Source organism: Liolophura sinensis, chromosome 7 (genome assembly GCF_032854445.1).
Source record: "Liolophura sinensis isolate JHLJ2023 chromosome 7, CUHK_Ljap_v2, whole genome shotgun sequence".
Taxonomy (NCBI): Eukaryota; Metazoa; Mollusca; class Polyplacophora; order Chitonida; family Chitonidae; genus Liolophura; species Liolophura sinensis.
This window is the reverse complement of record NC_088301.1, coordinates 28033621-28049737: the sequence shown is the minus strand read 5'-3', so window position 1 is coordinate 28049737 and position 16117 is coordinate 28033621. Positions and strand designations below refer to the sequence as shown.

Here is a 16117-nt window from a genome sequence, read left to right as displayed (position 1 = left end):
TCTTTAAAGAGTCATACTAAAGAATACGAAACAGTGTCTAGAGTTATCACCAATGGCACGAAACGAAGAGAAACAGGTCACTCGCTTGAATCGTCTGCTTCTACAACAACAAAGAGAGGGTAACATACCAACAACTCCTTTAATTGTTATACACTGACCTAAAAATAGAACTTCCAGTTGCAAACAGCAGTTAAAAACAGAAAATAATACTCTACCGACTGGACATGGATTAAAATTGTAGTGTGTAATTTTCAATAACAGTGTTAAAGCAAGTAGCCGCAGGTCTCAGGCTCAACTGATCTGACGATGTACTAACATAGCAAGCAGTACAGACCTGCCCCTGGATCACGAAGCAATCTTAGACTGAAGTCAAAATTTCAGATCGCGTTAAAATTGTTGTTTCTTATATTACAAGGTCAGAATTTTTCTTAAATTCAGGGTAAGTTATTATACAACAAAATGCAGCTTAAATAAAGGAAAAGACCATACATTACCAAATTTAATGACTGAGGTTTTGACTTAAGTGTAAGATCAAAGTCTAAGATCGCTTCGTGTTCCCGGGCGTGGGGCCCATTTCACAATGAGTAATGTGCTTATCTTCTATGGTAACCTGTACTGTAGTTATTGCATCACCATGGTAGTTACAAGGGTGTAGTGCTACGTGCGCTTTGTAAAACGCCTCTCATCTCAGTGCGTTAGTACATTGTTAAATCTTACGTCAGTGTCAGTCATGGAGCGATAATGCAAGTGTGAAAAATGGATCAAAATTCAAAGTTAAATTTGTTGTTTTGATGTATTGCATGCAGATTGGTCCCATCTTGGTGCAGAGAGGGTCAAGTTAGTTTAAATGTAAAGAAGGCTGACTTAATGTTTAATGGCTTTTAATCTCTTCGCTAGCTAAGGCTGAAAAACGACTTTACTTTAACTTTAAATCCATGATAAATAATCAAACTGCTCTTTTTTTTTTTTTTTTTTTTCAGAAGAAGAAAAGAAAAATCCTAAAAGGCCAAAGCTTGTAAGAAATAACTTCTTTCAATTTAAATAGAAACTTAGAGAAATAAGCTAGATTGAAAATGGGTAGTACAAGGTAGTTAATATTCTTGTTGGTGAATACCATAACGGCCAGGTCTAACGTAACAAATCCGACCATTGCAATTGTGAAAACGCCAACCTGCACTTTCAGGCTGGCCAGCTGTGGGTGTTGCACATATTGTGAGATACAGTAGATGGACAATTCACAAGCTGAGGACAAGTGTGCATTAAATGGCTACAACATCTGATCGCCCCAGATCAGGACGGCCACGTATGTGTAATGACACATGTCGAGGACAATCAGATTCGGCTATGTCATTTGCATAATCATCTTGCGATTTGAACATGAACCAGTAACACACTGTTCAGAGATCACATTAATACCAAGACTATACAAAACCACTTGCACGCTGGCCGTCTTCCAACGTCCTTATGTTGGGCCAATTCTGACTCAGGTAAACAGTAATTCAGCATGACAGTGCTATGTCAGCTGTTTTGACTCAAAATTTCCTGCAAAATGCGGGTATTGAGGTCAAGGAGTGGCCATCGAGATCACCAGACCTGAATCAATCCCATCGAACACATATAGGATGCTCTTGGAAGAAGTCTTCATGCCTTGAGACATCAACCTCAGAATGTTCAGCAGTGGCTCAGGTTGCCTAATGCTGTGTTCAATGAGGTGATCAGGGATATTGCTTTGCTGTTGTGTTTGTGAGTCCAGTCCCTGTGAAATCAAAACGTGACCTCATCATGCTACTGTTGACTGGAGGGTGCACCAAGTGCACCTTAATACCTACATGTAATCCTGTTTTAATATATGTTTATTACGTTCATAAATCTGATTTATCCACTATCAACACACCTGGTTTTATATGGGTATATTTGCAACATAAAGTGAAGTTCCTTTTTTGTTTAGTACATTAAAACAACTGAACACAGCAAAAATGTACGTTGGGGGTGGGTGGTGTTGGGGGAGGGGGGTTGTGTGGAGGTGGTGTTGGGACCCGAACATGGCTAAGTGTAATACAAACATGCCACTTGAGGGCTTCGGTTCTAGTTCTAGCTTTGCATTTGAAAATACTGAGAGGAGACTCAAGTTTTAGAAAAAGATGTAAAGAAATAGAGCTCTGACTGAATTACGTAGGCAAATGTATTTAATGGAGAACAGTATAGTAAGTATTCTTTTATTGAAGTTTCAAAGGCACATGGTATTCAATCCAGCTTCAAAAAGTTTTGGAATTCAATATACCTTTAACATTTTCAAGTGCAAGGCACCCAGGCTAGAACAAACCAAGCTCTCAGGCAGAACATTAGTATGACAGTTCTAGTCAGAGTACTCTGATAGGTAATAGACGTGACTACAACCGAGAGGCAGCGCGGTTTTGGGGACATGACCTACACCGTCTTATGTGTGTTGAAGACAACTTCTCTTTAACAAAAATAATGTGAATTTGTGCAACTTTCCGTCATGTGAGCATAAGGGAAAGCTTTGTCAGTAACATGGCAATTTTAAGGTTTCCTGTTTCTGCCAAGTTTTCCACTTTTCGTTCATCTTTGAAACTGACCAGCATTAATTATGCAGGTGTCTTTTTTTAGTATGGCTTTAGGTCAGATATGAGCCCTGTGAAATCAGTTAGAGTAACCAAGGTTGTCATGTACATGTGTATCCTTATTTCTGTTTGTCACAGCTTCTGCGTTCTGTGCTGGTCATCTTCATACAAGTCATTTCAAGTTTAATATACACCTTATCTTGTCTCCTGGATCCAGAAGATCTTGAAACTGTCACGAATACCAAAATTTGCCTTGACACAATTTCTGGTGACAAAGATTATTATAATATTCAGGAATTATCCTGAAATCTCTAAGAAACCCAAACCAATCAGCATTTTTTGTTCATCTGTTGTTGTTGCTCATTACAGAATACCTTGAATTCCATAGCTGATATACAGAAATGGCTGCCCAGTTTGAAGAAGGACATCGATTTCTACCTGATGGTGAGCCACCAAAATTACATATGCATACATGCTGCACATGCTCCATTTACATCATATTGTCCAAAATGAAGTGGTCCTACACTCCTCATATAATTGTCTTTTGTTTTTTTAAATTTTGTTACAACCTTCTCAGATACTTGTAACAAGCCAACAGGATTTTCAGTTGGGTACAGTGGTGGAAGTTTAGGCTACGCTCTTAAGGCTGTTGGTTCTAATGCCGTTGTGGTTGCCCTGTCACATTTGGTGCTGTGAGTGGTGTGTGTTTGGTAAGTTGAAGTGCAGGTTTTGCTGCTTTTAAAAGACCCTGTACTTTTTCTTTGGGTTAATGTAATGGCTTGAGGGCAGATAGTATGAATGGCTATCTACATGTAGGCCAGGAGGAAATAGCCTTTGGTCTAGTGGTAGAACCCTAGGCTGTAGCCTGATTAGATTGCTGGTTCAAAACCCTATCACGAGAAGTGACATGCTAGTCCACAAAGAAAACAGAAGAGTTTATTCTGTCTGTCTGTACCTCAGAGCAATCACAAACTTCTGCCATTCTAGCCCACAAAGAAATTAGAAGAGTGCCTTGTCTGCTTGTACCTCACAGCAATCACAAGTGCCATGGTAGCCCAGAAAGATAACAGAAGAGTTTGTCTTGTCTGCTTGTACCTCACAGCAATCACAAACTTGTGCCATTCTAGCCCACAAAGAAATTAGAAGAGTACCTTGTCTGCTTGTACCTCACAGCAATCACAAGTGCCATGGTAGCCAAGAAAGATAACAGAAGAGTTTGTCGTGTCTGCTTGTACCTCACAGCAATCACAAACTTGTGCCATTCTAGCCCACAAAGAACTTAGAAGAGTATATTGTCTGCTTGTACCTCACAGCAATCACAAGTGCCATGGTAGCCCAGAGAGATAACAGAACAGTTTGTCTTGTCTGCTTGTACCTCACAGCAATCACAAACTTGTGCCATTCTAGCCCACAAAGAAATTAGAAGAGTACCTTGTCTGCTTGTACCTCACAGCAATCACAAGTGCCATGGTAGCCCAGAAAGATAACAGAAGAGTTTGTCGTGTCTGCTTGTACCTCACAGCAATCACAAACTTGTGCCATTCTAGCCCACAAAGAACTTAGAAGAGTATATTGTCTGCTTGTACCTCACAGCAATCACAAGTGCCATGGTAGCCCAGAAAGATAACAGAAGAGTTTGTCTTGTCTGCTTGTACCTCACAGCAATCACAAACTTGTGCCATTCTAGCCCACAAAGAAATTAGAAGAGTACCTTGTCTGCTTGTACCTCACAGCAATCACAAGTGCCATGGTAGCCCAGAAAGATAACAGAAGAGTTTGTCGTGTCTGCTTGTACCTCACAGCAATCACAAACTTGTGCCATTCTAGCCCACAAAGAACTTAGAAGAGTATATTGTCTGCTTGTACCTCACAGCAATCACAAGTGCCATGGTAGCCCAGAAAGATAACAGAAGAGTTTGTCGTGTCTGCTTGTTCCTCACAGCAATCACAAACTTGTGCCATTCTAGCCCACAAAGAACTTAGAAGAGTGTATTGTCTGCTTGTACCTCACAGCAATCACAAGTGCCATGGTAGCCCAGAAAGATAACAGAAGAGTTTGTCTTGTTTGCTTGTACCTCACAGCAATCACAAACTTGTGCCATTCTAGCCCACAAAGAAATTAGAAGAGTACCTTGTCTGCTTGTACCTCACAGCAATCACAAGTGCCATGGTAGCCCAGAAAGATAACAGAAGAGTTTGTCTTATCTGCTTGTACCTCACAGTAATCACAAACTTGTGCCATTCTAGCCCACAAAGAACTTAGAAGAGTATATTGTCTGCTTGTACCTCACAGCAATCACAAGTGCCATGGTAGCCCAGAAAGATAACAGAAGAGTTTGTCGTGTCTGCTTGTACCTCACAGCAATCACAAACTTATGCCATTCTAGCCCACAAAGAAATTAGAAGAGTACCTTGTCTGCTTGTACCTCACAGCAATCACAAGTGCCATGGTAGCCCAGAAAGATAACAGAAGAGTTTGTCTTGTTTGCTTGTACCTCACAGCAATCACAAACTTGTGCCATTCTAGCCCACAAAGAACTTAGAAGAGTATATTGTCTGCTTGTACCTCACAGCAATCACAAGTGCCATGGTAGCCCAGAAAGATAACAGAAGAGTTTGTCGTGTCTGCTTGTACCTCACAGCAATCACAAACTTATGCCATTCTAGCCCACAAAGAAATTAGAAGAGTACCTTGTCTGCTTGTACCTCACAGCAATCACAAGTGCCATGGTAGCCCAGAAAGATAACAGAAGAGTTTGTCTTGTTTGCTTGTACCTCACAGCAATCACAAACTTGTGCCATTCTAGCCCACAAAGAACTTAGAAGAGTATATTGTCTGCTTGTACCTCACAGCAATCACAAGTGCCATGGTAGCCCAGAAAGATAACAGAAGAGTTTGTCTTGTCTGCTTGTACCTCACAGCAATCACAAACTTGTGCCATTCTAGCCCACAAAGAACTTAGAAGAGTATATTGTCTGCTTGTACCTCACAGCAATCACAAGTGCCATGGTAGCCAAGAAAGATAACAGAAGAGTTTGTCTTGTCTGCTTGTACCTCACAGCAATCACAAGTGCCATGCTAGCCCACAAAGAAATGCTGTTTGTTTGTACCCCACAGCAATCACAAGTGCCGTGCTACCCTGCACGGAAAATAGAAGAATTTTCACACGAAATTGACAGATTGAAGAGAGAATACCAGGCATTTGTCCGTAAGCTGAGACAGTTGGATCCAAGTGTAAAGACAATACCATGGACAGAACGAGGCTACAGTGCCCGAAAAAGACCAGTAGATTCAACAGGTGACTTCTATAATTTTTCTTCTTTGTGTGTAGATGTGTGATGAATTTTTTTTTTTTTTTTTTTTAATTTTAGTGGATAGTTAACTATTCTAAGGCAAACTTATTATGCTACCATGATTCAGGTATACTAGCGGAATCAAAACCTTGACAAAGATAACCATCAGGCATAAGCGCAGAAGGCTTGCTCTCAAGTATACTGATCAGTGCATAAGAATAACTGCTTCAGTGAGTAAAAGATAATTCAGAGTGGGTTGACAAAACAAAGGATTTGGATTCATATATATATTGTTCTGCTTTTACCGATATACATATACCCCTCTTGTTTTTTATATGGTGAAGCTAAACAGTATTTTTCGTCTGTTAAGCTGTTATCCTACAGTCATAGAAATGAACAAAGTAAATAAATAAGTCATAAATTTATAATGCTTACATTATTGTTGTTTCAGTGGCAGATGATGTGACATCAATCAAATTGCCAACAGTTGGCGAGTTCAAAACTACTGATACCAGTGCCAGCAGATCACCTGACAGGCATGGATATGCAAATGCTAGTCATCATGGAAATAGTGCTCAAGCTTTTGTTCCCATAGTTACGCCTATTTTAGAAAAAGAAGAAAATTTTCGAAACTTGTATGGCTATCAAGATGCTCGCGCTAAAGTCACACTAGATTTTCCACAGTTCGACTTGGAGGACAAACCACTCCAATTCGCAGGAGTTTCAGATCAGACTGTTTTCTCAGAGACATGTCAGCCAAAGAATAGTAAACTGGAAATAAACAACCCCGCAAAGCCAGGCAATGTGCAATTGGAGAATGCTGCCAGTGCGAAAAAATGGGAAGTACATGTATCTTCTGGCCACTCCTCAAGTGTTGAAACATTGAAGGGAGATAACTCTCCTCAGAAAAATTTTCTTTTAAACCTGGCAGATATGTATGGTGGATCATCTTCAGAGTCTGAGGACTCCAGAGAAAGTTCAGTAATCTGAGCATGATAATTATTATAGACTGTTCTTTATCACTTGACAAAGATCCCAGCTAGAAAATCAAAAGTTCTTGTAACCTTCATGAAATTGACTTGATTTCTTGACTTTCTCATTATGATGATTATTGTTCTGATTGGTTGTCTTTTGCCTCTTTTGCTTGAATATTCATAAAAATTCTTAAAATTCCCGTCCCTTAAACAGTCAAGAAGTTCAGGACTTTCTGTTAGCCAAGGAAATGTGACCATGTTAAATTCTCACCATATTTAGTGAAACAATTTGACTGACTGATGTTATATGTTTAAAACAGAACTGGGCCTGTGAAGGCTGAGTGGTCTAGAATAGCTAAATTCAGATTAATAACTCCTGAATATGTTTGTATGCTTGGGTTTTTAAGTCATACTTAACAGTTTATCAGTTACATGACAACAAGGAGTGTAAAATGTGTGTACATAATGATATACTTGGCCGTCCTGTGTCAGAGTCACTGCTGCCAAAGTGCTGCCACCATTGAAGTATGATTAAGACACAAGATGTGACATCCCAACCAGACATGTTTCCTTTTTTTTTCTTTGTAAGAAATTGTTCAGAGCAGTTGGCAAGATGATGTGATGTTCTTGTGTTTTCTCAGACTCTAACTTAGAAATCCAGAGCCCACATACTTCCATTTCCTAAACTAATCCATTTTCAGGAAAGCAGAGACTAACTTCACATATAAGGGTATGAGAGCATGTCAAATTTGGGCTTGGTCAACCAGGCAGCAATTTTTGTAAAGAAAAAAAAAATGTGCTCAAGTAGTTTTTGGCTGGATTTTAACTAGTTCATTGTAACTACCATAACATATGTTTTTGACATGTCTCCATGGTATTACAATCAAGGTAGCCCCAGGACTACAGGTTGCATTATATACATGTGATTGGTGAAGTTGGATCTCATATGGCCTGTGGGTGAATAGAGTGCACCCATCCAGAACTAGAGCTAGTTTGAATCTTCGCCTAGGTAAACTTTGTGAACCTTGCTCTACAACACAGATTCTGTTTTGTCCATTGAAAATGGCCATCACAACCCAAATTGCATATTTTACTTAGAAAAGAAAAGTTTTATTTTTTTTTTTTCATTCAAATTATAATGATAAGGATGAAAATCGCTCGACACACACACACAGGCAACACACAAGCGCTAAATCATGACATTTAACTAAACATGTATAAAATGCACATGTGTAACAGATCTAAACATAACACACATTTAAGCACAATGATTTATTATGTTCAACAAATGTTTGACAGCCATCCATCAAACGACATCAAAAATGTGCAACTTAAAACCCTTTAACAAAAACAACCTCTTATACCCAAAACATGTAGCCTAAATTTCCTTTCCAAGGGTATTTGTTGATATTTGGGATATAGTTGAAGTCAAATTAGAATTCCTGATCATCTAATTGTGGACAACGATTGCTGTGGCTGAACAGTACCACACATTTATAAATTTATAGCGTAGTGCCATCCAGGGAAGTCGCCAAAACGGGTTATTGTACGGATCAGTTGTTTTAAGTACATGTATTCCATTCTGATTTATTTATTTATTTATCTGATTGGTGTTTTACACCGTACTCAAGAATATTTCACTTATACGACGGCGGCCAGCATTATGGTGGGAGGAAACCAGGCAGTGCCCAGGGGAAACCCACAACCATCCGCAGGTTGCTGACGGACCTTCCCACGTGTTCATCCTAATGTTGAACCATGTACTTAGCTGTAACTCAATAGTACGGTATTGTTCAGAGTTGTACATGTGGGTGAAGAATAAGACAATGAATTCGGTGTAGTAGACCTACCTGGGTTTTTTTCTTTTTTTTTTTTTTTTTTTCTCTTTTTTTTCCTTTTGTTTTTTTTTTTTTGTTTCTGTGTACCACAGTAAAAACCAGCTCTGTACGCCTTAAGTTAACCTTATGTGTGATCAGTTTTAAAGTGCAGAATAAAATCATCTCAAGTCCTTATAAACGAGGGAAGTTGCGCTGATCTCTGTTCTGTAAGTATTCCTGTACATGTATTTGACTTTGTTCTACATGAGATATTATACTAGTTGTATACACATATTGTGTATTTTACTTCTTGCTACAATACAAGAAAATGTATTTTGATGTCCAGAAACGAATGATTTCATGGAATGAATGCATCCCAAGCCGGCGTTTTGTGCCACTAAGGGTTACAAGATACAAGCAAACAGCAAATGTTGATATTATTAAGAAACAAGCTGCAACAAGTTGCTTTTCAACCATGCATGTTACTGTTAATGAGTAACTGTACTTTACAGACAAAAACCAACAGAACATAGATGTGCTGAGCAGGGATTTTTCTTTGAAAAATAACATGTGAGGGTGAAATTGTTTACCTTCCATAGATGTCCCGAGATTTATTATGCTAATTTGATTTGTTCATGACCAATGAACCAGAGTAACTGACAATCAGTGATGAATGGAGTAGAAATTTGCAGTTATATATGATATGTTATTGTATCTGATGTTGATTGTGGATAATAATTTGGCCTCAGAAAAAAAAAAAAGCCAATGCCCCAAATTTCTCTTGTGTGGAGAAAGCTGTACATTTTGTGCTTCTGTTGATTCATGACATTAACTGTTTAATGATTGCAAGTCACTGACATAGCGCCATATACTTGCATGGTCAATTTATCAATTATCATCTGTCTAGTCTATATCACGGGTTAAATTACTATCTAAACAACCCTTATAGTAATAAATTACTGTTTCCCAACATATCAATGCTTTTAAAACAAAGTTCCAATATTAGTAATGCGATTTTCACAATTCGTCATGATCTGTAGTGGCCTTTTATAGTTGAATAACCAGTTTTGCCATTCTTCTAATATGATACCACCATTATGTCTTCCTGCTGATGTGATATCACCAAATAATGTCATTATCCTGATATGATATCATTAATGTCATTCTGCTAATTTAGTATCACCATTAATTTCATTCTGCTGATTTAGTATCACCTTTAATTTCATTCTGCTGCTGTGATAAAAAAAAATTGTCATTCTGATGAAATGATATCCCCATTAATATCTTTGTTGATGTTATATCACATTTAATGTCATCCTGCTGATGTGATATCACCATTAATTTCATCCTGCTGATGTGATATCACCATTAATTTCATCCTACTGATTTGATGTCACCATTAATTTCACCCTGTCAGCACCATCCTGTGCAGGTTTCATCACAATGAAATTAGCTGATGTTTTATTACCATCATTGTTGTAAATGTTAAATGCCCCAACCTAAATGAGCCTACTACAAAGGCTTTAGTGTGTGCCGTCTTCCAGTAATTGTTAATAGCCTAACGATTCACAACAATCACACAAGCAAGGAAATAACAAATTCACAGTAAGGCAGGGCTTACATAAATCTTTTTAACATTTTTCAAATAATGGGAGTTAGATTTTTCTCATGCGGCACCAGGAATGCGTTTAGAAATCTAATTAATGTGTTGAGCATAAATTCTTATCTCGACTGCCACGTGAGCGAATTCATACTTAATGCGAATTCCAGGTACAACAATATCAGTAAATTAAGTACGATAGAAAATTTACACTATGGAATAGATTGTCTTTAGTGGCCAAGCTCCCTTTCGTGGCTTATGTTTTTCTTTTTTAACTTTTCTTTTTTATCCGATTTGTATATCCGACCAATGTGGCACAGCAGTTCTTATCTACCCGTTCTCCAATCTGTTATGTGTTGAGAGATCAGATTGGAGTACTGGTAGACAATGCTAGTTTCCCTGCTAGTAACAAGTACTAATTGTTATTGGAGCACTGTAGTTACTTCCTCAACCCACGTAAACCCGACCACTGACGACGTTTATCCAAAATAAATCTCATTAGAGGCGTAAAACAACAACCAAACAAATACATAGACGTAGCATGGACTTAGATTTTCAATGGTCAGTTTATCGTAGAAAGCTACCATTCACATTTTTAAGTACTTTTGATATATATGTCGCCGTATGATACAGAAATGAACTACAGGTTTGTAAGTTTGTCTAAAAGATGCCTACAGGAAAAACTTGTAACTGAAAATGAATTTACGTCTATACTCTTACAAGAAAAGTTATGCTCTTTTTCTGAAAACAATACGTGACTGATGAGAGCTGATAAACTGATGATGAGTTGTACATGCTTTAAGGCCCATTGTACATTATTGTAAGCTTATAATCCATCCAAGAATATTCGGCAATAGCGTGCTTTACGATTTGAACGCTAGCCAAAGCTGCAGTAGGCCGTTTCTCTGCATTATGTGCATAAAGAATGCCGTGAGCCCTTTGCGTCACCCTCTTGAACGTACAGCTTCATGCAATCATTATTACGGCCGATACTTGTAGTTCAAGGGCTTGCATTGTGCAAGATTTAACTCCCCCTTCCCCTCCCCCTACACTGTCTGCTGGTAAACCACAAAATTTAGTCATCTTCAGAGTTCGTGCCGATCGAGACTTCAATTTGAGCTATAGAAGATCACAGACAAAACCATGAATAAAATGTGAAAGGAATGAAGACGATTATATAGTGTAATTGAGCTTATAGAACTATAACATTGTCGCATCTATATAATACATGTGTATTAACCATCAGCTCATGGAATCCCTGGTTGAAAATGCTAGTGATGCTGTACCATGATAAGTTTCTACTGTATCCACTTTGTCACAGAGTTCCAGTTTTCTAAATAAAGAGCTGTAGGCCAATAAGCCAAACATTTAATATTCAAATAACAGTGAGCTTGACAGATTAGTCGCATGTAAACAGAACTGCTTGCCAGGTGACTGAAGTCCGAACGGAGTTTGGACAATTGTAGTTCGTTAGCCATTTGACTCGCATCCAGCTAGGTGTTGCCCGCCAGATTAATAATATCCGAACTGCAGTTTGGCTTTTCCATCAAAGACATCTAAGGTGCGGGCTGTTCATCAGATAAACAAACTTCAGTTTATCCTCCAGATTAGTCACACCCAAAACTGCACCTTGTTCGCTGGATAGACAATGTGAAAAACTTTGGTTCGTTTGTTTATACCAGGTAAACGCCACCCAAACTTCACAAGAATGGATAGATGACCTTCCGCCAAATTTTTGGGATGAACTGTGTGATTATTAAACCGCGTCTCTGATCAATTTGATGTAGATCTTAGAAGCACACGTGCCTAGACGTCTGGATCTTGTTTCAGTTTCCCCTAAATCACATATAGGAACACCGTCTTAAAAATATCTCTGTCACAAACATAATTATCAACTGAACAGAGCATTGTGATTGATTTTCCTTTGTGTTGAATCAACATGGTACCAATGTTCAGGACGTCACAGCATTGGTTTCGAGCAGTATTGCCGCAACAGTATTCCCCGGCATCAGTTCGCTTTACATTGCACAAAACGTACGCACTTATCGAGGTGCTGAAGTATCAAATTCACACTGCAGTTGAATACGTCATGGCAAACGAGCAAAGCGTTATTATATTCAGGGCTGGCTCGGCCCCGGTGGCACGAACCAAGATGAATCCTCTACCCACATTGGACAAATATATAACTGTTGCAGTCCTACAGACATTGGGTTTCCCTGACACGAGAATTAACTATATATGGTATTGTTCTCTCACCCTAGATGTACCTTACGGAAAATGGTAACAGTTCTGCTTAATGAGGGATGGCATATCGCGGTATTAATCGCCCAGGAACTCGTAAAAATCTATGCGAAAGACAGCAATGGGAATTTCACAAATTTAGCATCCAACAAAATGATGACGCACCAATCTACCGGATTTGCTAGAAAATGGTCCAAAACGCTAAACATAACTGTATTGTTCCCACGCGAAAATATATTGGATAAACACAATATTATAACTCAATTTTTATACGTGCCATAAGCGCGCCCTGCAATGTCTGGTAACATTATCAAATTTTGTATCAACGCAGCATAACCATTCCAGTTTCCGATGGACACATGCGGCATGATAGGGTACAGTTTCCCAAGTTCTGGATAAACGCACAATTACTGATGCATTTCCTCGAACCATGCATGGTGAAACGAAGCGTCCGAATCCGATACCACTTCTGGCATTACAATAAACAACACTTACTCTGATGAGAATAGTTAAACGCTCGTAGTCTTGGTAGAGGAGGCATTGGGTTCCGACGTTTCTATGGACCTACTCACAACAGTTTGTTTAAATTCCTCATTCGCACTACTGAGTTGTTTTTCGGAAATTCTTTCCACAACCGTGGTGGAGAAAGTTTGAACGTGTTCCTCTACGATTGTGTCCACGTGTTCCGCCGCGGTCGCGATGTCGTCGGCGGGAGAAACTTTCCTACACCTTTCGACTGTCTCTTCGATAACCGTTTCCACCCTTTGACTACTTTGCAGTTTACACTCCACTTTGCATTGTTCCACCTTCACGTTAGCGTCCGTGATACTAGTGGACTTGTCCACAACGAACGAACTGTCGGAGTGACTGTCTGCTGTGTTTCTAACAGACTTTGTTGTAACAACTGAGGATGAGTCAGGACTGTCCACTACCACAGTCTTTGTCTTTGTCATTGAGGAAGAGGCCGGTTTTTCCACATCCTCATCTTCTGAAACAACCTCTTCGATGGCCATGTCCTCAGGCTGCACAGAGCTTCCGGTCATCAGTGGTTGTAACAACCTTTGCTTCTCGGGCTCCACGTCCTCAGCGTCGTCAGGTTCCGCCGCACGGAGCTCCTGTCCACGACGCGGGTAATCCGAATCCCCGTTGCTGTCGCTCTGGTGTGACCTGTCACCGTTGCCTCTTTCAGACCCGGCCTTGCCAGCGTTGTTGGTGTTGGACACGTTGATTTTATCGTGAGGCACGCAAACGTACACGGGCCGATAGAGCACCGTCTCATCCACGTCGTCGTTGTTATCTCCCATGTACACTTGGCCAAACTGGAATTCGGGGCTGATGTAAATACCTCCCTCCACATTGTCAGCAGCACACTCTGGCATTGAAAAGAGATCAAAACACATTCATATTTCATATTTACATTTGGTTTCCCATAAAATATAACTTTTTATTCGAATGAATAATGCAAGTGGGAAAAGTATGTAATCATTCACATATCTTTAAATTTAGCGAGAAAAACAATTCTGAAACATACATTAACCTTATGAAATATACGCCATGGATGGCAAATCAAATACATCTAGCGTATTAGGAACAGTTCTGACCTAAGTACCAATCAAAAGCGTTGTTTCAAAACACCACTAAATGAACTTTACGAACCAAAATTCGATTGGATAAATGGCGGATGGGTTCAGATTAGGCTAGGTGTGTCACCAAGTTGAACGCCTATTCTATTAATATCACTTTTGTAAGATAGAATCACAACTTCTGTCTCTGATGACAAAATGCTGCCTGCGTCCTTGCACTCAAATGACGTTTCTTACCGTAATGGAGCTCCGGTGAGGGGGAATTGGGTATCCGGAATGGAACTGTGGCTACTGTTATAGGATGATCTATCTCCAAATCTTCTCCAGATTTTTCCATTCCCAAGCTCACCTATCGGATAAAAATATCTTTTTTTGTTTAATTTGGTTTGGAATGTGTCTTTGGTATTATACCCTAATACATGGCCGTCTCTATACCAGACAGTTCGAATGAAGTTCGGATGAAGTGCGGATATAGATTTACTTTGTTATAAGCGACTTGGGCCAGAAAGGAGTGGTCCTGTCAGAAAGAATTACAAGTATTTACTAACCACAGACCTACTACTTTTAATCTGTTACGCAATCTGTAACACACTATAAGCACGGTAAGGTCCTAATTTCAAGCGAAGAGTAAAATATGATTAGCGAGAGCTGAATTCAAGCTTGTTATCTTAATTACCAATCTTCTGTTACGAAAATAATGCCAATGGGAAGAATCAAGCAGAAACGTTCACAACAATAGTGAAATAAAATATCTCAGCTTAGGATTACTTTTTTTTCTATTTATTTATTTACTTATTTATTCATTTATTTGATAGTTGTTTAACGCAATTAGTTTTTACTTCTAAGTTGTTTTATTGGTGGCGGTAATTGGAGTACCCCGGTAACACCATATACCTTTACTACAGATGACTACTGGTATTTTTAGACTCTTTGAACATGGATGCAACGAGGTATCCATTCAACAATGGATTCTATGTAGTTAAAACTGTAGTATAAAAATAGCATATTGTCACGGGAGACTTAGTAGTTGACAATCTTAATTTATATACTGATCCATATGTAAAAATCATAGAATGACGTTTAAAATTTCGGTTTCGTCGAAACTTATTTTGTGGATTAAGTTCCCATCTAAACATTTAGGGTCTCATAGATCGCTAAATGCAATGCCCGTGTGGTAGAAAATAATGATGTCCGCCGTGGAGCAGACAGTTTACTGGATATTTAACGTCTTAACGTCGCCCAGTGATAGAATACCGATATAAAAGTTCATACCATGACGAGTACAACAACGGTAACGACGACATTGTGATAGTGGACAAGTGTGCATACAAAATCACTGAAACTCGGCCTCCTGCCAGTTTACCGCAGTTAGACACCGGGCTAACTAGTATATAACATAACATATATTCCGTTAAACCGAGCAAGAGTGCAGGAAATTACCAAGGTTATACCCATTATGAAATCTTCGAGATTTACCTTCAAAACATAATATATGTTGATAAGACTGCAGACATCCAACAGTGTCGGTGGCATGACGGGTACCTGCAGGTGTTCTTGAAGGTCATCAAAGTCAACAGTAGTGTGCGGACTGACGGTCTCTCCCTGGTATTCCCACACCTTGTGGGACAACTCCTTTGTTAACCCTAACACTCCTTTGTTAATGAAATACTCCACGTACTGAAATGCGAAAATGTGGAAATTCACAGTTTGGTCTACAATTATAGGCCGTTTCCTTGGTACTACAACCATTATATACGTGTGAATGTAAAGCCAATTTTCAAAGTACTATACCAGCCCCGATAGCACAGCTGGTAGAGCGTCCGCATCGAGAGCGGTAGATTCAGGGTCAATCTTGGATCGAGTCACACCTGTAACCTTGAAAGAGGAAGTTGTAACTTCCTCGCTTAGCGTTCAGCAAAAAGGGGATAGTGCAAGGACGGGTTGACCCGTATCAGTATAATGGCTCTGGCTGGGCGCCTTACTTGCCTTCGGTAAGGCGTCTAATTGAAGCAGCGCTAGATAAAAG

At 39.4% G+C, this 16117-nt stretch overlaps 2 protein-coding genes across 2 annotated transcripts in view; one reads left to right on the top strand and one right to left on the bottom strand.

Annotated features, from left to right (window-relative positions):
- Positions 1–52: 52 nt before the first annotated feature.
- On the top strand, positions 53–8706 carry LOC135471476 (uncharacterized). Its single transcript, XM_064750727.1, has 5 exons — positions 53–119; positions 981–1015; positions 2952–3026; positions 5701–5881; positions 6328–8706. The coding sequence occupies exons 1-5, from the start codon at positions 53–55 to the stop codon at positions 6864–6866; spliced, it is 897 nt and encodes a 298-aa protein (XP_064606797.1). The 3' UTR covers positions 6867–8706.
- Positions 8707–11316: 2610 nt separating this feature from the next.
- The window catches only part of LOC135471359 (arrestin domain-containing protein 3-like), a 38676-nt gene continuing 33875 nt past the window's right edge, over positions 11317–16117 (bottom strand). The window contains 3 exon segments of the mRNA XM_064750568.1: positions 11317–13880; positions 14329–14440; positions 15568–15768. Of these exon segments, the coding sequence (XP_064606638.1) occupies positions 13018–13880; positions 14329–14440; positions 15568–15768 (1176 nt within the window). The 3' untranslated portion in view covers positions 11317–13017.